The sequence below is a fragment of the Triturus cristatus genome, chromosome 2_1, assembly GCF_964204655.1.
Source record: "Triturus cristatus chromosome 2_1, aTriCri1.1, whole genome shotgun sequence".
Taxonomy (NCBI): domain Eukaryota; kingdom Metazoa; phylum Chordata; class Amphibia; order Caudata; family Salamandridae; genus Triturus; species Triturus cristatus.
The window spans coordinates 715,816,042-715,839,859 of record NC_140581.1 but is presented as its reverse complement, the minus strand read 5'-3'; the positions used below and the strand labels follow the sequence as shown (position 1 = coordinate 715,839,859).

The 23,818-nt window shown below is 47.5% G+C and overlaps 1 protein-coding gene across 1 annotated transcript in view; it reads left to right on the top strand.

Annotated features, from left to right (window-relative positions):
- The window catches only part of DTWD2 (DTW motif tRNA-uridine aminocarboxypropyltransferase 2), a 576,220-nt gene that overhangs the window by 4,065 nt on the left and 548,337 nt on the right, over positions 1-23,818 (top strand). Inside the window, exon 2 of the mRNA XM_085632651.1 lies at positions 20,228-20,801. Coding sequence (XP_085488777.1) covers positions 20,614-20,801 — 188 coding nt within the window. The 5' untranslated portion in view covers positions 20,228-20,613. The remainder of the gene's footprint in view (positions 1-20,227; positions 20,802-23,818) is intronic.

Here is a 23,818-nt window from a genome sequence, read left to right as displayed (position 1 = left end):
GATGGGGGTCACAGGCACCTCCGCAGTGGGACCAATGGAAGCGCGACCTAGATTGGTGCCAAAGAGCTGAGGAAACTATCTATAAGAGCAGAGGTTGTGCCAAGAAATGGAAGAAAGTCTGGGGGCCTTGGCGAAAATACAGAGAGTCAGTGGGAGTGTTTGAGACGTGAAATCAACATGTGTTTGTCCTATATGTGCCCTCGAATGTTTTAAACTGTATTGTGTACTGTTCTTCCATCACATGCTGTATGAAGACTGTCCTGCAATTTTTGGTTATGTGAGCCAAATTAATAATAAAAAAAGAGTTAAAAAAAAAAACACTGCAAAATTCCCTCCAAAGTTTTTCTTGCTAAATTCCTGCTGTGCTCACATTTATTCCAAAATATAATAGCACGCTTATGCCAAATATGCATACCCCAGCGATGTGTCCTCTTTCTTTAAACCATTGGTTTAAGCATCAATAAAAGATGTTTACAAAGAGGGAGGTGAACACACAAAACAGAGGGCACTGTAAGATTGTACAAAGTACACATGCAGATCCCACCAGTGGGATTGACCTTGTTGCATGGTTAAACTGATTAAGTGGCAATCAAAATATTAAGATTGTATTAAGTAGTTGCATTGGCAGTTTTAATTCGAGATCTTCCTGAAACTTAAATTTATTAAAGGTGAGACTCGGATGAAATGAGATGAAATTGAATAATTGGACTAACCTTCATTTACTTTACCAGCTCTAATATGTAACAAAGAAAGTTGCTATATTGTCACATAGCTAAACAGAGAAATGTTTAGGCTACTCTACTGAAGGGTAGGAAAGTACACATACTTTGTAAAAAAAACCTCTTTTGAGTATTTTGTGATCTTGAGAACTTTAGTAGAGACGAAATCAGTCTGAGCTTTCCTTTTACCGATTAGCTAAACTTCAGAACATTAAGCAAATGGAGGCTACAGAAAGGAGCCTCCCCCGGCATGTGAAAGTAAGCCCGATGCTGGGTATTGTGAGCGGAGAAAGCCAAGGCCACACCACACTCAGACTAGCCTGTGGAGAATTGTGGAGGTGGCTCAGTGTGGGCTGCCAGCGCAGGGGTCTCACAGCCAGACCCAGTGTGGTGGAGATCTCTGGGGCCATCAGAAGAATAAGACGCGAATCAGCAAGCCACCGACAATTGCGCAAGGCAGGCCTGTGGGGCGAGCATAGTTGGAGAGTTAGAACGCACAGCGCAAAACAAGTGCTCCCAGTAAAAGTGGACCCCATACAGTGATCACAGAAAAAGACTATCACTGTAAAATCGGTTGGGGAGCAAATAAAATGTAGAGAACTCTCTAGTTGAGAATTAAGAGGGTAGTCTGACCTTATGAACAAAAGAGGCCGAGGCATGGAGCTTGACAACTAGTGATCTTTAGGAAGGTCCAACCTTCCTAAAGGATACAATGGGATCGTAATGACCACACTCTGAGCCACAGACTATATTTACAGGAGACTGGCAATCTGTGATGAGCTTTTCTCCACTTGCGAGACTCTGAGACAATTGAAGGAGTGTACTGCTTTGAATGTTCCTCTGTGCAAATCTGAGGTATACCAGACAGCCTGTTTGAAGCAAACTTCCATCAAGAAGGATCCAAAAAGCCTAAAGTATTGATTCATTCTCTCAAAACACTAAGAATACAGAATACCGGAGAAGGAGGAGACAGGCCTGGCGACGAGAAAGGAAGATGGAGGCTAAATTATAATCCTGTCAGCAAGATCTGTGGCAGCATTGGAAGGCAGATCTTTACCAATTGATCGAGGAATTTTAGAAGAGTGCTGCATGGTGACATGGAGCAGGTTGGAGATAGAGCCATGGAGATCGAGGAGACTTACAAAAACTCACTCCCAAATCATCTGATTTTAACAGTAGGTTGAACTGACTGGATTTAAAAGTTCAGTTTAAACTGAAATCAAACTGAGTTTAGAGCACTCTTTCTTACACTCTATCTTATGTCTGAATTAGGAATGTGAAGGAGGAAGTTGAAGCCTCTGACATTTCAGGTTATGTTTCATTCTTCTTGGAACACATGCTGAAATTAAAAGAATGAGAAGAGGTGGCTAAAGAAAGGCTACAGACCCAACAAAAAGGCAGACTTTACGTCCCAGAGACATTTTAGTGAGACTGTCATCGAACTCACAGAAAAAACATATTTTTGAAGCAAGAAAAGTTTCTTCCCTACACTATGGGGAGGATAAGCAAATTTTTGTACGTTACACAGGCTACTGTAGTGAAGGGAAGAGGGCTGAAATTGGTAAAAGATGCAGAAAGATGGAATGTTTCCACAAACATTTCCTCGTTGTGTGCTATTTCACTGGGAGAAAAAAAATCATAAATACACAGTGCGAGAGGGCTTCAAAATATTGCAAATGTCAATTGATAAAATACCATAGGTGGTCAAAGACTGCTATCTAGAGAATGCTCCAAAATCCTTCTGCACCCTCTGAAAACACAGAGACCGATACCCCAGCCAACCAGATGAGGCTGCTCTGGTGGTAGAGGATGGAAGTAATTTGAGTAAATTGAGGACCTCCCCAGACTTTAACTGTGGCGTATCAGAAAAGGAAAACAAAGTACTTTCTGTAGTGAATACCCCAGATGGAGGTCAAAAGAGGATTGGCTGGGGGTGCACAAAATCTTGTTAGTCGTTTTTTTAATAGAAAAAACATTGTGCTATCTGAACAGTGAAGCTGTGAGGACCTTTAACTGAAGTGACCTTAATGCCTGAGGTGGTGGCAAATGCAGATCCAGGCCAGGACCAGGTTTGGATCTTGAATAGTTCTGCAAATGATCTGCAGAGCGTGAGCCCAAGAAAGAGCCAGATTGTTTCCTATGTTATGCTTTTATACATATTTTGATGATGCTAGATGGCATGAGAACACAGCGAGCCACTGAATCCAGTGTGAATGTACAGACTTAAAATTCAGGGTCCTCTCTCGTAATGTGAAAGGACTGAATTCCCATTCCAAGTGGACTGGAATAAACAACTATATAGCATGCGAGAAGGCTGACATTGTGATATTGCTAGAGACATGGTTACGCAAGGCGGACTCTGGAAGGTTTAATTTTAAAACATACCACACAGGCCTCATGATTTTAGGAATATCAACTGACATACACTATTATAAATTGATAACAGGAGATGAGATTTTGACAGTGCTGACCCTTCATCTTCCAATTCAAGTGTAAAACTAGGATAAAAGTAACGTGAATTGTAAAATGATTTTTGGTGGTGGATGGAGAATTTAAGCTGGTCATGGAGGGAAGTCCAGACTTACATCGCATGAAGGAGGGGCTCTTTGGAGACATACCAGGGGAAGCTTAATGTCCTGAAGTTCAGAGTTTGCACTTGTCAACATATGGAGACTGAAACGCCAAAAAAGGAGAGAATATATAGGATCCTGGTGACTAATGCCATGATAGACAGCTTCAGGTAAGCCGAGGTAAGCAGCTAATGTAGCTAATGCTACAGAGGACATCTAGAATAAGGCACTGGAGATTAGGCAGGTACCTATCACGAGATGTGATTCACAGGACTGAGGTAGCTACAACTAATGGTTACTTTCAAACAAACCATCTCCCACCAACCTCCAAATCAGCTCGAGAATGCACTGACAACAGGTGTTAGGGAGACCTTATAGCGCTAGCAGCAAGATGGAGAGGAAAAAAGCTCAGTTACATAAGGAATCCGGTTGCAGAAGGGATTTAAGAAGTGCGATTGCAGTACGTAGCTAACTCAGTGTGTTGTCAGTAAAAGCAGGGATGAGGGCCTAGACCCTTCAGAGGAAGCTATATGAAATCGGCGATAAACTGCTGTGAGAAAGTGGGTTTTTAGTTGGGAAGGATGTGAGTTCTTCACAGGTAATACATCTGCCACCTTCTGTCTACTGGGAACCAAGCACTTGACTCTCTCAGGGTAGCAAAGCAGAGCAGTCCGAGGTCTTCTTAGGTGAGGTGGTGTTGTCTGTTGTGTGCCCAATCCTTAGGCACACAACAGACAACACCCAATAAATCATTGCCAAGTCAGTGTTTTTACTTTTAAAGAGGGAAAAATCTTTAATTTGCACATTCTGTCCAATACTATGCATTAATGTACATATATATACATCATGGCAGATGGAAATGGTTATGGTGACAAGCACTGAAACCTAAAACCACTATACTGCCACATATCATAGACACAATGTAATGTGGTGTAATTATCAAAAGGCAGATCTACTTTCTTTGTCAGGATGTCACCACATTATTAAAAGCAGAATTATTGATCAATAAACCAGTGCAGTACAGGTACAACCACTAAGGATGGTACCATCGTAGAATGATATTGGTTAATATATGTGATGGTTTGTTGCTGAGTTTGTGATGGTCAAGAAAGCATTTCAATTTGCAATAAACTATGTACATGACTTTTTAGGTCTCGCCTACGCAGCGCTCATGCGCTGCATAGGAGGGCCTTTAGCCATCGCTCTGCTTTTCAAGCACACACTCGTGTTTGTGGCGGCATCCACCTTGCGGGAGCGAGCAGCAGCGCGCATGCTAATTGGCTGTTGCTTGCTCCCGCAAGGCGGATGGTGCCACAGGCATGAGTGTGCTTGAAAACAGCTGCATTAGTCATTCCCTCGTGCACAGCTCTCTCTCCTGAAACAGCTGCTGTTACACTTTTAGCATTAGTCATTCCCTCGTGCACTCTCTCTCGCTTCCCCCCCCTCATTCACTCTTTTTCTCGCACTCTCTCTCTCTCTCTCGCTTTCTCTCTTTTTTTTTTATTCCCCCACAGGACAAGGCAACATCTACATAATTTACTAACATTGCTTAAATGTACTTTTGCTACTTAATATAAAATGCATGCGCATGCATTTTGTTCGTTTTAAGCGCTTTTGAAAAATGTATGGAACTTTGAAACAATGTCAAAGCTGTGGTTTAAATAAATCTTTAAGTGCAAGACAGCAGTTAAACAACCCTTTAACAAAAAATACCATTTTTTTTTAAGTTGGAGGCATTGCTTTGTGTTGTCGTGTTTGTAAAAGTTTCGGGGAGTTATGTATACATTATGCTTTAAAGAAAATAACACCGTGTTAAAATTCAACATGGAGGCACGGGGTATGTCTCTTTCTTTTAGCGTAATTTTATTATCTTATTTGTGGTTTTTGCTTTGGGACCTTATAATTTTGTCCCTCGCTTTCCTGCGAGAGCGTGCAGATTCGTGTATGAAACATTTGCTCCTTCTGAAGCGTTTAAACAATTTTAAATATTTTTAATCTTACTGCAAAGTGTTTATGAGTTGGGGTAAAACGGGCACGCATTTCAATCTTAAGGTCTCTGTCTGACGTGAGACATAAAAAACACCAGTTTTAAGAATTTGCAAATAAATTCCTTAGTCGCCCATGCCTACCCAAAAAAATGCATCCTTGTGTTATGTAACTGGTACTGATGGACGGGTTCCAATACGTTTGTGTTGAGTTTGCACTATTTAAAACTTGATAAAAACAGAATACTGCATCAAGTGCAAACATGCAGATAGCGCAGCTTCCCCGCAGTTACATTTGAATGCGGAGGTTAGAAGTGTCAGCAGGAAACAGACTAGCAGCGCCAGTGTGGCACAAGCCAGATATAGCCCTCCCCCTTTATTCCTGTTTCCCCTCAGCAGAAACCTTTGTTTACGATCACTTGCTAACACTCCCATACCCCCTAAGCCTGTCCTTTCTACTGCCAGACCTTTACCACACTGTTATAAAAGGGGCTTAATTTTAGCCAGAGTATGGCTAAACGCGCATAATAAAATCCTCTAAAAACATTACACATTACATAACACATAATTGTTATGAAGGAAAAACAAATACTAAACATGTTAGGCAGTTAATTAAAACAAAATAACACATTTAAAGAAAAATACATATGTTCTGCTTCGCTCTACCTAGTAGTGCTTTATTAAACCAATTTAATCGGATCCTTGGGTGCTTACATGCTTAATTTCCTTCTGCCTTTCCTGTATCACACCACCCCATATTACAATTTAACATGTCCACATTTTACTTTACTACCCTTAGTGCAACACACATCAACTGTTGCATAGCTAAACACTTATAAGGTCCCAAAGGCGAGACCTATTGGCTATGCCAATGCTTGTTTTCTACTTTTGTGCATGCTGCAAAGTAGCGTTAGAACCCACCATCAGAGATTCCTGCACTCTAGAATCATAATGCTAAAAGTCCCAGCTGCAAAAGTTCATGATATGAGTGGAAACCTCTCCCCGGGTCACTAATACAAACCCCTGGGAAAGTTAGGGTGACCCTTGGATTTTGGGACCAAGATCCATTTGGTTTTCAAGGCGGCCCATCACTGTCCCCCAGTACTTCAAACTTAGAGCAGGCTTGCCCTTGCCTTCCTGGGCACCACACACTCAATATTCAAATTAGATCGCCCCAGTGCCTTCAGCAGTACTACATTGCCTTCTAGCGATTATACGGTCTTGTATCACGACAAAATGCATTTCAGTTTCTTATTTTTTTGTTTTTTCACAGTGTGCTCTCGGGTATGACTCTTTTTCAGCTGTTGCCAAGCACTCCTCGATGGTACTTGTTGAGGACCGAGGGGGAACTAGCTACTAAATATTGATGTGAAAATATATGTGATATTTTTGCTGAACAGACTTTTACTGCTTCCCTAGTCCCTTATACTTGAATGCTAATCTAGGTTTGTCTCCGGGAGTTCAACGTTCAGCATCATTTAAACTCACCTTGTAGAGAAAAAAAACCATTAAAACATGAGAGTGACTTTCCTGGCACTAGATTTAAAAAACGCTTTTGTCAGAGAGAGCTGGACAGTCACGGAGGTAGTCATGGTCAGAGTTGTGCTCGGGGGCATTTATACAAAAGGTGTTGGTGAGCTATTTCTGTTTAAAGGAGAAGGTCATGATGGAGTTTGCTGGCTAGAATTCCTTTCACCTCACATGGGACACGAGGCAGGGTGTCCCATTATCCCTCCTGATGATGTTTGGTTATAGATCTCCTAACAAGTAGGTTGAGTCTAGAGGAGGTGACCAAAGGCATACCATTTGGAGGGGTCGATCACAAAGTTTCTCTATATACGGATGCCGTCTTATTTTGCTGCAAGATCCAGTGGAGTAATTTCCAACATTATTGTAGTCATCTGAGAAGTATAGTAAAATGTATGCATATAATATATATTTTTAAACTTTTATTTGTTTTCAAAACAATCAACAGCACAGCACTTTGGGTATGGGGGGGTAATACATTGCAGCATATGTGATCCAGAATAACATGCCAAATCAATATTACACATCTACTCCCACTATCCTGAATCCTGTATTAGGTACTGCCCACCCCCATGTTTCCATGCACTACTGAAAGAGAAAGGAACACACTCTTGCAAAGAGCACATAGAGAACGAATGATTGAAAAAAAGGTTCCCCACAATGGTACCACCAAAGAATAGCAGCAGGACCAGTAAGGAAGCTCTAGCTGAATCGCATGACCAAGGAGAAGGGACAGGTGATGAGGCAACAGTGGAAAAGCCAAATTTCAAAGAATCCCACAGGTACCTTAAACACATTCCCCTTACAACAGACCTTCATTATAAAAGGAAATGAATGAACATACCCGACGAACATCCAGGAGACTGTTCTAGCCCCGAAAATCTCGTAATTTTAGTCTCACAGAGATTGAAACCTACATGCATTGCAGGGCTTTGGTGACATATACAAACAACTGAAATAACATTCTTGAACCTTACGACCCCGATAAGCACACATGGGGGGGGGTTGTATTATTAATAATGCAAATAGCAGATTGGTCACACTGTGACAGCATATAATTAGTGAAGTTGGGTTTTACAGTTTTAAACTAAAGATGGTTTGCTAGAAAATATTTGAATTCTTCAATGGTTTAAACTATGTGAATTTACTTAAGTGTTATTCATGTCTTGTCTGTTGTTAAATGTTGTGCATCCTTCTAAACATAAAATAAAGTTATGCAAGACTCATGGTTGACTGTGGGAATTATATTTATGTGATGTGACAGGGCTAAAAAATTCATAAAAGGTTGAAACATCTACTGGACCTAACTGTAATGCACTTGACCTCTGTCTCTCAAAGCAGAGCAAATGCCACAAGTTAACAAGATGTAAAGGCATTTTTATTGCTCATTCAGTTTGTGAGCAATAAAGATACCTTTAAATCTTGCTATCTTGTCATGTTTCCTCTGCTTTCAGAGACAGAGGTCAAAAGTCAGTTAGTTTTCCTACTCGCCAGAAAGGGCGAGTAGGACCTAAAAATAGCTCATCCTAATTAAATCTGGCTCACAAATGCCAGTGGATTTTTCCAGCCCTGAGTGATATTTTGTTTAAGCCAAGTGTATCTAGGGAATGAGCAGACACACCTAAACACTTAAAAGTCTTAAAGAATCACAATTAAAGAAATGAGATTTGACATGATGAAAGGGTACGCATGTCATTAATCGGGAAGTAACAATATTGATTTATGGTGAATAAGGGTTACTCTTGCTTTACTCTGCTATAAGATGAAACATCCCCTTTAAAATTACGAAAAATATTTAGGTATTAAATTGGCTGCAACAGTCAACAGAATGTATTCAGTAAATATGCCAGCTTTGGTTAGAAAATGTTCAGGAGGATTAATGAAGATGGATAGCTCTCTGTCTCCTAAAAGCCAATAGGTCTCGGCAATGCAAGAGCTATTGGCGTTGTCAATGTGAATGTCTTTTAGCCATTTTCAACCTGGACCGTAAGTTGTCAATCAACTACTTTTTTTTCTTCTTTTTATTAAACAACCAACATATGCTTCAGCGTAAATACTGCAGTATACATAGTATGTGGTCTGGCATACACAGTTACATAGCAATATCCATGGTTTAAACCTCCCATTGACCCGCATTCCCAACCAACATGGTGTTCGATACATCCAGTCCGTATGGTCCCTCAAGGGTTTGGAGCCCCTTGTTGTGTTGTTGACTAATCGTTCCTGTAGATTCACCCAGGCCCCCCATATCTTTTCCCATTTGCGTGGCATTCCCTGCTCTGATACACTGCCTGCTTCGCCCGCTGGCACCAATCCAAGTCATTTGCCCATGACTCCACCGTTGGGACTATATTGGCCCCCCATGCTCGGGCGATATTTCGTTTGCTACCACTCCTGCCAAGGCAAGCCAGTTTGTGGCCCACTTGGGCCCGACTGTCTCGCCTGTCACCCCAAGGATATGCCATCTCGCCTCTACCAGGACCTGTTCCCCCACCACCGTTGTCATCACCCGAGCTACCCCTTTCCAGAATCTTTGGATCTTGGGGCAGGCCCACAGTATGTAGAAGAATGTTCCGACCTCACCACAGCCCCTAGCACACTGCGCCGAAGCAAAGTGGCCCATGCGATATTGTACTGTCCTGGAGAAATACGACCTGTGCAGGATGCGGAGTTGGATCAGTCTGAATCTTGCTCTCACAGCTATTTCTCTGGGGCTCTGCAGGGCCTCTCTCCAATCATCATCCTCAAGGAGACCCACGTCCGATTCCCAGTTTGCCCGTAGTGGTCCCATGCAATCAATGGTATTGTTTATTAACTTTTTATATGTGAGGGATATTGCCCTATCATCGGGTCAAGTAGGAGGCGGTCCTCGAGTGGTGTGTACTCCGGTAACTGATCTCCATCTTTCAGGTGGCAATGGAGTGCGTGCCTCAGTCGTAGGTATCTAAAGTGTTCGTTCGTTCCCATTTGAAGGTCTGCTCGTAGTCTGTTGAATGTACGCATCTTCCCCCTTCCCCAAATATCAATCAACTACTTTAATCCAAAGGATCGCTCACTAAAACGGAGAAGCAGGCATAGTCAATAATATCTGAAATCCAATGCCACACTTTAACTGAAAAAGAACGCAAAAACCAGCCCTCACACTACCAAAAGAAGCTCCAAACAAGCACCACCCCCAAATTATGAAAAACGGGACTATAATAAACATCAGCTTGTAGTCTTACTTCTCTGTCTGTGAGCAGCCGTCGTTTTTGGTTTTGAATATCTGCTCATCCTTAGCCTTAATAAAATATATCAGAACACAAATGTGTCTGGTTTTCCACAAACTGCATGTAATAAGTAAGGGAAGAGGGTGTGGCCAATGCTGAAGACATTGGAACTGGGGAACCCTGATCCATTCTCGGCATCGGCTCAACATCCCTTAATTCTGGGCAAATCACGTAATCTCCCTGTGCCTATTAAAAAAAAGCTGAACACGAGCAAGGACAGGCGCTGGGGCAGGCAATTCATATAGAGTGCTTAAACACAATGAAAGGGTGGGGAATCAGTGTGCGGGAAGTAAAGAAGAAACAGATGGTGGAGGGGGATGGGACATAAAAGAAGAAACAGGGATGGGACGACTAGAAGGGCAAAAGAAGCTGCACTAATGGGGTGCAGGTGGAAGGGGAAAGGAGTGAGTGAAAAAACAAGCATTTGAGTGTATGAAGGTCTTAAACACAATTAAAAAAGTAGCTCCAAAAATGGGAGCAGTGGATGGACACGCGTATTCGATCCATGCTCTAGAGCATGGGTACTCACAAACTTTCTCTCGGGGGCCAAATTTACAGTGTGGTTTGTGGCCGAGGGCCGCACCGGTGGGGGCGGGGTCAGAGGGGGAGGGGCGGGGCTAAAGCAAAAACAAATTGTGACCATGAGGTTGAACACAGGTCCCTGCAGCAGACGCCTTCGTCCACTGAGCCACCAGACCCAGCATACACAGATCTCTCTCTCCCCCTGTCTCTCTCCCTCCATCACCCTCCCTCCGTCACCCTCCCTCCGTCACCCTCCCTCCGTCACCCTCCCTCCGTCACCCTCCCTCCGTCACCCTCCCTCCGTCACCCTCCCTCCGTCACCCTCCCTCCGTCGTCCTCCTCCCTCTGTCGCCCTCCTCTCTCTGTCGCCTTCCTCTCTCTGTCGCCCTCCTCCCTCTTGTCGCCCTCCCTCTGTCGCCCTTCCTCTCTGCCTCCCCCTCTGTCTCCCTCTGTCTCCCTCCCTCTGTCTCCCTCCTTCTGTCTCCCTCCGGCTGTCTCCCTCCGGCTGTCTCCCTCCGGCTGTCTCCCTCCCTCTGTCTCCCTCCCTCTTTCTCTCTCCCTCTGTCTCTCTCCCTCTGTCTCTCTCCCTCTGTCTCTCTCCCTCTGTCTCCCTCCCTGTCTCCCTCCCTCCCTCTCCCTCTGTCTCTCTCCCATTGTCTCCCTCTCCCTCCCTGTTTCCCTCCCTCTCCCTGTCTCCCTCCCTCCGTCTCTCTCCCTCCGTCTCTCTCCCTCCGTCTCCCTCCATCTCCCTCCCTTTCCCTCCCTCCGTCTCCCTCCCTTTCCCTCTGTCTCTCTCCCTCTGTCTCCCTCTCCCTCCCTCCATCTCCCTCCCTCTGTCTCCCTCCCTCTGTCTCTCTCCCTGTCTCCCTCTCCCTCCGTACGTCTCCCTCCGTACGTCTCCCTCCCTGTCTCTCTCCCTCCCTGTCTCCCTTTGTCTCTCTCCCTGTCTCCCTCTCCCTCCGTACGTCTCTCTCCCTCCGTCTCCCTCCCTGTCTCCCTCTGTCTCCCTCCCTCCATCTCCCTCCCTCTGTCTCCCTCCGTCTCCCTCCCTGTCTCCCTCCGTCTCCCTCCCTGTCTCCCTCCGTCTCCCTCCCTCTGCCTCCGTCTCCCTCCCTCTCCCTTTGTCTCCCTTTGTCTCCCTCCGTCTCCCTCCCTCCCTGTCTCCCTCCGTCTCCCTCCCTCCCTGTCTCCCTCCGTCTCCCTCTCTCTCCCTCACTCCCTCCTTCCGTCCCCCTCCATCTCCCTCCCTCCGTCCCCCTCCATCTCCCTCCCTCTGTCCGTCTCCCTCCCTCTCCCTCCCTCTCTCCCTCTGTCTCCCTCCATCTCCCTCCCTCTCCCTCCGTCTCCCTCCCTCTCCCTCCATCCCCCTCCCTCCCTCCGTCTCTCTCCCCCGTCTCTCTCCCTCCGTCGCCCTCCTTCCGTCACCCTCCTCTGTGGCCCTCCTCCCTCTGTGGCCCTCCTCCCTCTGTGGCCCTCCTCCCTCTGTGGCCCTCCTCCCTCTGTGGCCCTCCTCCCTCTGTCGCCCTCCCTCTGTCGCCCTCCCTCTCTGTCTCCCTCTCTGTCTCTCCCTCTCTGTCTCCCTCCCTCTGTCTCCCTCCCTCTGTCTCTCTCCCTCTGTCTCTCTCCCTCTGTCTCCCTCCCTCTCCCTCCGTCTCCCTCCCTCCCTCTCCCTCCATCTCCCTCCCTCCATCTCCCTCCCTCCGTCTCCCTGTCTCTCTCCCTCCGTCTCCCTGTCTCTCTCCCTTTGTCTCTCTCCCTCTGTCTCTCTTCCTCTGTCTCTCTCCCTCCCTCTGTCTCCCTCCCTCTGTCTCCCTCCCTCTCCGTCTCTCTCCCTCTGTCTCCCTCCCCCTCCCTCTCCGTACGTCTCCCTCCCTCTGTCTCCCTCCCTCTGTCTCCCTCCCTCTGTCTCCCTCCCTCTGTCTCCCTCCCTCTGTCTCCCTCCCTCTGTCTCCCTCCCTCTGTCTCCCTCCCTCCGTCTCCCTCCCTCCGTCTCCCTCCCTCCATCTCCCTCCCTCTCCCTCCCTCCCTCTCCCTCCGTCTCCCTCCATCTCCCTCCCTTTCACTCCCTCCGTCTCCCTCCCTATCCCCTCTGTCTCTCTCCCTCTGTCTCCCTCTCCCTCCCTCCATCTCCCTCCCTCTGTCTCCCTCCCTCTCCCTCTATCTCTCTCCCCGTCTCCCTCTCCCTCTCCCTCTATCTCTCTCCCTGTCTCCCTCTCCCTCCGTACGTCTCCCTCCCTCCCTCCGTCTCCCTCCCTGTCTCTCTCCCTGTCTCTCTCCTTCCCTGTCTCCCTCTGTCTCCCTCCCTCCATCTCCCTCCCACTGTCTCCCTCCCTCTGTCTCCCTCCCTCTGTCTCTCTCACTCTGTCTCTCTCCCTCTGTCTCCCTCCCTCTCCCTCTGTCTGTCTCCCTCTCTCTCCGTACGTCTCCCTCCCTCCGTCTCCCTCCCTGTTTCCCTCCCTCTCCCTCTGTCTCTCTCCCTCCGTCTCTCTCCGTCTCCCTCCCTCCCTCCGTCTCCCTCCCTCCGTCTCCCTCTCCTTCCTTCCCTCCCTCCCTCTCCCTCCCTCTCCCTCCCTCTCCCTCCCTTCCCCTCCTTCCCCCTCCCCCGTCTCTCTCCCTTTCAGTCCCTTTCCCTCTGTCTCTCTCCCTCTCCCTCCGTCTATCTCCCTCTGTCTCCCTCCCTCCCTCTCCCTCCCTCCCTCTCCCCCTCCGTCTCCCTCCATCTCCCTCCCTTTCCCTCCCTCTCCCTCCCTCCATCTCCCTCCCTCCATCTCCCTCCCTCTGTCTCCCACCCTCTCCCTCCATCTCCCTCCCTCCGTCTCCCTCCCTCTGTCTCTCCCTCCGTCTCCCTCCCTCCCTCCGTCTCCCTCCCTCCCTCCGTCTCCCTCCCTCCGTCTCCCTCCCTCCGTCTCCCTCCCTGTCTCTCTCCCTGTCTCTCTCCTTCCCTGTCTCCCTCAGTCTCCCTCCATCTCTCTCCCTCTGTCTCCCTCTCCCTCCCTCCGTCTCAGTCCCTCCCTCCCTCTCTCCCTCTGTCTCCCTCCCTCTCCCTCCGTCTCCCTCCCTCCCTCTCCCTCCATCTCCCTCCCTCCATCTCCCTCCCTCCGTCTCCCTGTCTCTCTCCCTTTGTCTCTCTCCCTCTGTCTCTCTTCCTCTGTCTCTCTCCCTCCCTCTGTCTCCCTCCCTCTGTCTCCCTCCCTCTCCGTCTCTCTCCCTCTGTCTCCCTCCCCCTCCCTCTCCGTACGTCTCCCTGCCTCCGTCTCCCTCCCTCCGTCTCCCTCCCTCTGTCTCCCTCCCTGTCTCTCTCCCTCCGTCTCCCTCCCTGTCTCTCTCCCTCCCTGTCTCTCTCCCTCCCTGTCTCCCTCTGTCTCCCTCCCTCCCTCCATCTCCGTCTGTCTCCCTCCGTCTCCCTCCCTCCCTGTCTCCCTTCGTCTCCCTCCCTCTCCCTCTGTCCCTTTGTCTCCCTCCATGTCTCTCTCCGTCTCCCTCCCTCCGTCTCTCCCCCTCCCTCCCTCTCCCTCCTTCCGTCCCCCTCCATCTCCCTCCCTCACCTTCCCTCTGTCTCCCTCCCTCCGTCTCTCTCTGTCTCCCTCCCTCTATCTCTTCCTGTCTCTCTCCCTCCCTCTGTCTCCCTCGGTCTCCCTCTCCCTCTCTCTGTCACCCTCTGTCATCTCACCCGTGTGTGTGTCAGCCCTCAGCCTGGGCTGAGACAGCTTCCCAGCGCGCGCACACAGCCGCCCTGAGACAGCTTCCCAGCACTCACACACAGCCGCACCCGAGTACTTCACAGGTCTTTAAAAGACCATTTACATGTTAATAAAGCTTTGTTGTATTTCACCTCTTATGCCCCTGCATATCCACTTTGACAATCACTGGAATCCCCCGGTCCCCACAGGGCAGAGTCTCAGAGTCCGGGCTGCAACTGGCAGTGTTTACACTATTTAATTTAAAAAAAAAACACATGTAGGATGTCTGCAAGGTCCGCGGGCCGCCGAGGAAGGCTTGCCGGGCCGCTGGCGGCCCGCGGGCCGTACTATGAGTAACCCTGCGTCTAGAGGCAGGCCAAACACAAGAAGAGGCTTGACACATGCATGCCATGACAAATGGGAACGAAGTATATGAGAGCAATGTTGGAGCAAACGAAATAATAAGCCTATGAATGGGCTTTACCCCACTAACTGTAAACAGCATGTCTCGAAGAGACATCGCATGGACTGCCTAGCCAAGACCTAAAAAACGTATGTTGTAGTTAAGCTCCTAATTGTGTTTCAAGGCTTACTTGTCAAACTAGAGAGAAAGACATTAGATTATCTTCAGAAACAAATGGTGTGCTTTGTTTGGTGAGGTAGATTTCAGAGAGTTACAAGCAAAATATTAATGAATACACCAGGGATCACCACGTACCTAAGTTTCTAATAATGTGCTCAACTAAGGCTTGTGAGAGAGTGGTCACACAGAGAATAAGAACAAGGTGCTCGCGTGGATTTTGCTGTAGTGGGAGGCCAAAATCAGCTTTCGTTTGTTTATCTAAAAAATACAGGCCCCAGAGGATGTAGTATAACCACATCACAGCCACCTTCTAAGACGTATGGCGCAAGATATCAATCTCCTGCAAAAGAACACCATCCCCCCAATCACGCCGATACATAACTATGCACGGTTCTGCCCAGCATACAAAGATGGTCCCTTGTAGAAAATAAAAGTGGGATACTGTATATTAATGTAAAACATGTTTTTAACTTATATATAAGGTCATTTGAAATCTGTATGGGTGCCAGAAACAGAATGGTTTCGATACCAGCAGATTCGCTCAGAGAAGCAGCTGTAAATTAGGCACGTGGTAACAAGGCAATCAAGTCAGGGAGAGAAGCTACTTACAGCATATCAGGGTACACAAGGATGAATATTCAATACATAAATGAGGCCTGCTGCACCCTTATCACAGGCAAAGTGAAATACCATTTGAGACGGGCGAAAGACCTAAGTAGAGAACTCAACCAAATACACATCATAGAGAGACATCTATATGACCCTATTTTAAGCACAGAGAATATTCATAAAATCATGACAGGCTAGTAAATGACTCTAGACAACCTACACATATTGTTCGTTGGAAAATCTGAAAGGTCTTGGAGAGGATTTAAATAAGTAGGTACTACATTTACATATGGCAGACATATCTGCTCCGGAAATCATATTTTAAGGCAGTATTCTCCATTAAGTTCATGGTATGAGTTGAGAAAAAACTGGGCCAGCAACTACGGTTCTAGTGATACGTCATAAGAATAGGGCGGGGGATCACAATGAGAGTCTTAATACTGGTATTTCACCTTATGTTAATTGCTAAACAGATTGTTATTATGATAATTGCGTAATCATGGAAACGGAAAGGGAACCAGCCTATGGTGTGCTATGGAAAACAATGACAGTTGAGAGATTAATAGCACCTTTAAATAAGCAAAGAGTGAATTTCCTAGTGGTTGCACGTATTACAATATACGAGTGGCGGAGGGGGGGGGGGGGGGTGATGCGAGGTACCCTTTCCTAGAGGGAATCTGCATGAAAGTAAACACTGTGAATTTACAAGCTGGATATTTTTTTTATTTATTTATGGTTTTCTAGAGCGCGTAGTCACCCAGAGGGTATCCCAGCGCTGAACCTTTTTACTCACAGGGGGAGACAGTCAGGAGTGAAAGTGGCTCAGGGGATGAGTAGGGTTTTGAGAGATTTCCTGAACCGCAGGAGGTTTGGTTCTGCTCTGAGGCTCAGGGGGAGTGCGTTCCATATTTTTCCCGTGTTGACCGAAAAGCGGCGGCCACCTATACGGGCCTTCTTCACCTTGGGGATCGTGATGAAGTTTCCGTGTTCGGAACGAAGCGCTCTCGTGGGTCTGTAGGGTGTGATCCAGTTATTTAGGATTGGGGGGCCAGTGTTGTGAAGTACCTTGTGGGCCAGACAGAGGGCCTTGAAAGTTACCCTTTCCCTAATAGGGAGCCAATGCAGCATCCTCAATGCAGGCTTGGCAGATGTTCTGGCCGGGGTGTTCGTTAGAAGTCGGGCTGCGGCATTTTGGGCTTTTTGCAGAGTTTGGAGAGTGGATTCTGGGGATCCCAGGTAAATGGCGTTGCTGTAGTCCAGCCTGGATAAAATTAGGCCTTGGATCAGCATGAGACGCGACTGGAAAGGCAGAAGAGGAATCACCTTCCTGCAAGATCTAAGTAGTCCGTAGCATGTGCCGGCCGTCTTTCTTGCCTGTGTCCTGAAGGAGAGATCAGTCTCCAGCCACACTCCCAGACTCTTGACCTCCGTCTTGGGGGTGGGGGGTTCACCCATACAGGCGGGCCAGATGTTAGGGGGGAGGTTCGTGGTGTTATGCCCTAGGAGCAGGATTTCTGTTTTGGAGCCGTTTAATTTCAGGGCAGAGTTACTCATCCACTGATGTACGTTGGAGAGGCAGTCGTGGAGGTTGGAGGGCTCTAGCTTGGGGTGGGAAAGCGTCACCACCAGCTGTGTATCGTCGGCGTAGCTGACGATAGTGACTCCAAAGGGTGAGACCAGTTCCTCCAGTGGGGCCATGTACACGTTGAACAACGTGGGGCTCAGGGATGAGCCCTGTGGCACACCGCACTGGAGGGGGATGGAGGGGGAGCGGCTTTCACCTTCCCATACTTGGAAGGAGCGTCGGGAGAGGAAAGACGAGAGCCATTTCAACGCCCTGGCTTTTACCCCGATATTATCGAGACGTTGGGTTAAGACCTGGTGACTGACCGTGTCAAAGGCCGCACTCAGGTCTAGGAGGACCACTGCCACTGATCGTCCTGTATCGATAATTTCCCTGGTCTTTTCTACTGCTGCGAGGAGAGCAGTGTCCGTACCCTGACCTGGTCTAAAGCCTGTCTGTGAGTCATTGAGGAGTTGGTTTGACTCCAGGAAGTGTGACAGTTTTTTGTTCGTAAGTTTTTCGGCGACCTTACCTATCCAGGGGAGGAGTGAGATAGGTCTATAGTTGGATAGATCTGCCGGGTCTAGAGATGGTTTTTTGAGAAGCCCTTTTACGACGGCCTCCTTCCAGTTTGAAGGGACCTCACCCTGTGCCAACGAGATGTTAATGAGGGCTGTCAATTGGGGGACTATGGTCTGAGAGATGTTTTTGACTAACCGTATGGGGACTGGGTCGCTAGGGGCTCCGCTCTTGGTTGATGTGAGAGTAGCCATCACTTCCTCTTCTGTCACTGGGCCGAACGACGCTAGATAAGGCTTATCGGGTGGGGGCGGCGGTTCCTTAGTTCTCTCTATGGAGTCTGGGTTAGCGGCCGGAAGGGAGGTGAGGATTTTTTTGATTTTTTCGTCAAAGAAGGTGGCCAACTTGACGCATTTTTCCTCCGCTGCTTTGGGGTCCATGGGTTTCTGCGGTGGGTCAGGGACATGGAGGAGCTCTTTGAGGATGGAGAAGGTCTCCTTGGCTGAGCAAGCGGAGCTTTTTATTTTTTCCTCGTAGAAGGCACTTTTTGCGTCGTGTAGGGCTCGTTTATACGCTTTCATGGAGGATTGATAAGCACTTTTTTCTGCTGTTGACTTGTTTTTCCTCCAAGTGCGTTCTGACTTTTTGCATTCCTTCTTAAGGGCGTTGAGGGCAGGTGAGTACCAGGGAGCGGGGTTGATTCTTTTAACGTGTTTTAAAGTACTGGTAAGTGGGATGAGACTGTCTAGGGGATGGGCTAGCCAATCGTTGAATTCTCTGTCCGCGGTGTTCGGGTCCGCGGATAGAGGGCCAACGGTTTCATGTAATTTAGCTTCCCATTCCTCTGGTACTAGCTTGTGCCACCGTCTAGTTCGTATCCTTGTTTTCTGTTTGAGAGCTGGTGTCGTTTTGAGTGACCAGTGCATAGGGATCAGCATATGGTCTGTCCAAGGTAGAGGGGTGGGATCCTGGGCATTTAGGTTCTTGATGTTGGTGAAGATTGGATCCAGGAGTTGTCCTTTCTCATGGGTGGCCTTAGAATTTCGAAGATGGAGATCGGCTGTAGTGAGGTCAGCAAGTAAGTTGGCTGCGGCATTGTCCGCGGGGTCAAGAAAGTGCATGTTAAGGTCCCCTAGGAGGAGGAAGTTAGAGACTGAAATAACCCAACTCTCGATGGGAAGTGGGCGGGAGGAACATTAGAAGAAACTCGTAAAGAACAGCAGCTTGGATTACTTATCAAAGGATGTATTCATACAAGAGCACAATATTAGAAAAGCTTGTTTACAGCTGGATACTTTTTTGTGATTCTGGAAGTACCTTGAAATTCTAAATGATGATCTTGAACTTTAATTGAAATGCTTTTACAAAAACAGAATTAGAACTCAGAGCATGCTAAAGAGCCATCATTAGTTCCTCGGTGGATATTTTCAGAATCAAGAGTAAGTAGGAGGGAAGTCGTGATTTATTAATAGCATGGAGGCCAGAAGATGCTAGAGGCCTCTTTATATCTATAAGGGCATGTTAGACCTTAACAGTTGAGCCAAACTTAATCTTAGGGTGAGGTTTAAAGGTGAGAAACCTGTGTCCAAAATATGACTCTCTTTGTGGGTGTACTTCTCAATAAGTTGTTTAACCTCAGAGACCTCAAGATAAATTAACTCTTTAACTTCCGAGTTTGTTATGATCCGCTTGAAAATGTAAATTGCAAAATACAAAAGGATGCCACATGAAAGAACGTCCATGACACCCTGCATAAAGACCAAGATAAAGGGGGCAAAAAGACCCAGAGGCTGATACATTACAACATTTGGTGTAATAGAGATCTGTTCTGTCATTACACCCGACCCCTAACATGGCTCACAGTTTGATGGAAGATGCTTGTAAGGAGTCTTTAACAAGCATGCATAGCCCCTACCATTTGTTTTTGCTGAGATGATCAGCGTGAAATAAAAGCTTAAAGCAATCCTTACCACAATGGACAGGGATATTGCCGTGATCGCGATCTATAGCGATGCTTATTCTAACACAATAGCCTCAGCTTCATCTTCAGCATTTTTTAAAAATACCTTTGAAATGTACCAAACAAGTTTTCAACCAGTTTATTTTTTAATGTTGTGACTTCGAGCTATTTTAAGCTCTGTTAGCTTACTAGTGTTGGAAAAGGAACATCCGATAGGCGATAGGTAAATAAAACCTAAATGTTCACTTTCATATTTTATTTTTTGTTTCAGTATAGTCCTTTTACGATCAGGAGGTCACTTCAAAGTCCTAATCAAAATGTAATGTGACCACAATCATGTTTTTTATGCTTCACAAATAATTGTTTTTTGGCTGCCTTTGTTGCACATGACAAACACATTCTCTTGAACAATTGCTTAAGGCTTTCTCGGCTTGTATCATTCCTTGGGAGTGTGCATATTTGTTTGTAAATTAATACTATGTAAGTGATCGTTTATAAACGTGTTCATTCTTTCTTTAAATGAAGCTTTGTCTATTCCTTTAATCATTTGCTTCTTTGCACTGACAAGCTTGCTTGAATGTATAGTTTATAAATAAATATGTACGTCATATACATTTGGTAGCACCTTAGCTTGGACTGGATAAAAAAGGTTTATATTTATTTGAAAGTGTAAATAAACTTAAAATACTCGTACTGTAACAGTGTATTATATCTTTTCAGTTTTCAGTGAAGAGACGTGGCTCGCAATTATCACTGTCAAGAGTGAACAGAAAGAACCTTTTTAACCTGTATTGTGTCAGTTCAGTGAACAATTTTCCAAATTCAAGAGACTATTGAGAATATTTCCCCTCATGTTAAAATCTAAGCAGGACTAAGACCTAAAATTTCAAACACGTAGTTAGTATATCCCTGATGTTGCAGAATTACATCAAATAATGTTCTCCAATATGGACTTTCAGAAAATGTGACAGTATGCCTGGACTTAATATGTCCGCAACTGGGTAGCTGCCCTGCCCTTCAATCAACATTGGAACCTATACACACAAGACATCATGTTCTGACATTGCAAGGCCCCTAGTGATCACTAAACCACAGTTCCTCCTGTGATGAGCAGCATGGAGCTGAGTGAGGCTAGCGGGGGTTGCATTGCTGCCGGATCCAATAGTCCGCTGAGGGAAATCTCGATGGGATTGGAAACTGCATCTCTAGTGGAAGAAGATGGGGACGGATTTGCAGGATTGCAAGAACTTCCTGTGGAGAGCACTGCCAGAAGACCAGAATGCTCCCGCTGCAGGTAAGCCTTTGAGATAAGTAATAAAGGGTGGTGGTAATTTCAATGTCTTGTCACTGCAATGTATACCAAAAATAACTGGTTGGACTCATCAGAATGTGTTCTGCGATACGTTGTCTTATCTTAGTTGAGCCAGTAGCCAAAATAGACACCCATGTTAGGACTAAGGGCCTCATGTAGGTAGCCAAATACCGGTCGGTAACGGCCGATTTTCGGTAAATATGCCGTTACCGACCGGTATTCAGACAAGTGAGATGTAGGAGTCCAAAAACCACTTTTCGGTAAATATGAGGCGGTAAATACCGATTCATAGTTACCGAATTCTAAAATACCGATTCATATTTACCGAATACATTATTAACGAATCGGTAAATATGAAGTGGTAAATATGAAGTGGTAAAAATTGAAAATGACATGTAGGAGCAGTCGGTAATTAAGAAATCCAGGAAAATCGGTAAATAAGAGTCGGTAATTAACACGGATGGAAAGCAGGTGGTAACCATCAACAATGCACATAAGCAATCCCAAAATGCAACAGCGTGGACAACATGGCCGCCATGTACGTCATTGCAAGGCGCCTACGTCTACAGGCAGCAGGACTGAGGGTGTGGCGACGGGAGGAACAAATCTACAGACAGCGCATCACACTATTCCAGCTGACTGATGCAGAGATACATGAGAGGTACAGGCTACACCCCGAAACCATCATGGACTTAATCAGGGACCTTCACCCACTCCTGGACCAGCCAATAAGAAGGGCGCACGCCATACCCCCACATGTGCAGGTGCTCTGCAGCCTACATCTGTTGGCATCCGGCAGTTATCAGGTGGTGATAGCTGCGGTGGGTGGGGTATCCCAGAGTTGCCTGTCACGTTTCTTCAGGAAGTTCCTGGATGCCATGATGCAGAGAATGCACCACTACATCAGCTTCCCAAACACACAGGCTGCACTGCAGAAAACAAAAACAGACTTTTATCACATGGCACAGTTCCCCCATGTCATCGGCTGTATTGATGGTACACACATCCCAATCTGTCCTCCAGCTGACACAGAGCACATCTACAGGAACAGGAAGTCCACCCACTCCATCAATGTGCAGGTGATCTGTGATGCAGGGAACATCATCACGGATATTGTTGCAAAGTTTCCTGGGAGCACCCACGACTCTTACATCTTCCAGAATAGTGGGATCTACACACGACTGAGAGCCGGAGAATTCGGAGAGGGATACCTGCTGGGTAAGTAACAGTGACGCCCCTTGAAACCTGCAAATCAGAGTGTATAGAGGCATGTAACTGATGGTTCCCTTTTACTCATCCAGGCGACAGTGCATATGCATGCCGTTCATTCATCCTCACTCCCTACCTACACCCAGCAACCCAGAGTGAGAGACAATACAACGTGGCCCACAAATCTACACGCAATGTGGTGGAGCGCACGTTTGGACTGCTGAAGAGCAGGTTCCGCTGCCTCCACAAGAGCGGAGGCGCACGCCAGTACAAACCCATCACCTGCTGCAAGATAATTGCCACTTGTGCAATGCTGCACAACCTTGCCACGAAAAAAGGTACAGATGTGGAACTAACATATTTTGAGGACAACGAGGATGAGTCAGGCCAGCCAGAGGGCAGCGCAGCTAGAGTGCCAACTGCAATCGATGGGAGAGAGAGACGGGCAGAGATCACATGCAACTATTTCTGAGTAAGTGAGGGGACACAGCGAGTCGTGAGAAGTCATGACGTAGTTTAATGTGGCACCACGCCATGAACACATGAACAGGCCAATCTGGCAATATGCCATCTATACAATGAGTATGTCCAGGGTTACGTCACCCAATGGCAAGTGGATAAGCAGGGCCACATCAATGTTTGCGCATACGCGCTGCAGTGGTGGATTGCACGGCCTGTGCATCCTCACTAGAGCCAACCCCAAGCCGCCTGCTGCTCCTGCGTGCTTCGGGGACGGGGGGTGTGATGCTGCTGCTGGTGTCGATGCTCTCCGCAGCATCCCCTGCAGCAGTTGTCGACGCCTGACTTGTCAATAGCACCCCTAGTGCACTTGTCACCTGCACCATCCCCCGTGACAGGTCGCTGCAGCACTGTGTTAGGCCCTCCTGCATCGTCACAGAGCGCCGGCAAAGTAGGGAAGTCGCAGTTGCCAGACGGTTGAGTGCCCTGCTGGTAGTGTCCCTTCTCTGGCGTTCCCGGCGCCGTGCTTCGATGTCAGCATCTAATTTGCTGCACAACTGCTGGATTGACTGGGACATGTCCCGAATGCCCGCAGCCATGCCGCCAATGTTTGTGTCCATGTTGACTAAGCTTGTCCTCATCACCCGCATGTGCCTCTGGACTGACATTACTGCCTTTGATTGCAGGCGCTGTTGCTTCAACATTTGGCCCTCGAGCCCCAAGAAGACACCATGGCCGTCAGTGGGTGCTGGTGGACTCTGGACACGCGACCTGCGGCGCCCTCTTGCTCCCGTCTGTGCTGCCTGTGATGTGTGGGGCACAGTGGGATGGCTCCCTTCCTGGGGCCCGGTGCAGTCTTCTGGGCCCATGCTGTCGTCTGACGAGGTGTCTAAGGCTCGTAGCCTGGCTGCTGGACGCCTCCTCATTCTCACACCTGCAAGCGGAGATGTGGCCGGTGAATCGAACATGAGTGGCGATGCTGGCTCTGGTGGTGGTGATGCTGGCTCTCGGTGAGGTGATGCTGGCTCTGTGTGCGGCGAGGCTGGCTGCGTAGGTGGTGCGGCTGCAAGTGGGCCTGCTCCCTGGTCTGCACTCGTGCTGGCTAGAGGTGATTTTTGTGGCCGGTGTGCCGTCTCCCCTGCAGCATGCCCTGTACTGCATGATGTCACATCTGTGGACAGAAAAACAACATTGGCTCAGTGTCCCCGAAGGGCTGCATTGCAAGCGTCACAATAAATCATTTCACATTCCAATCTGTCCTCTGTCTCCTTGTGCCTCGAGTGCGTGACATGCCTTGTTGCCCTGTGACATTTACGTCATGGTTAGTGTTG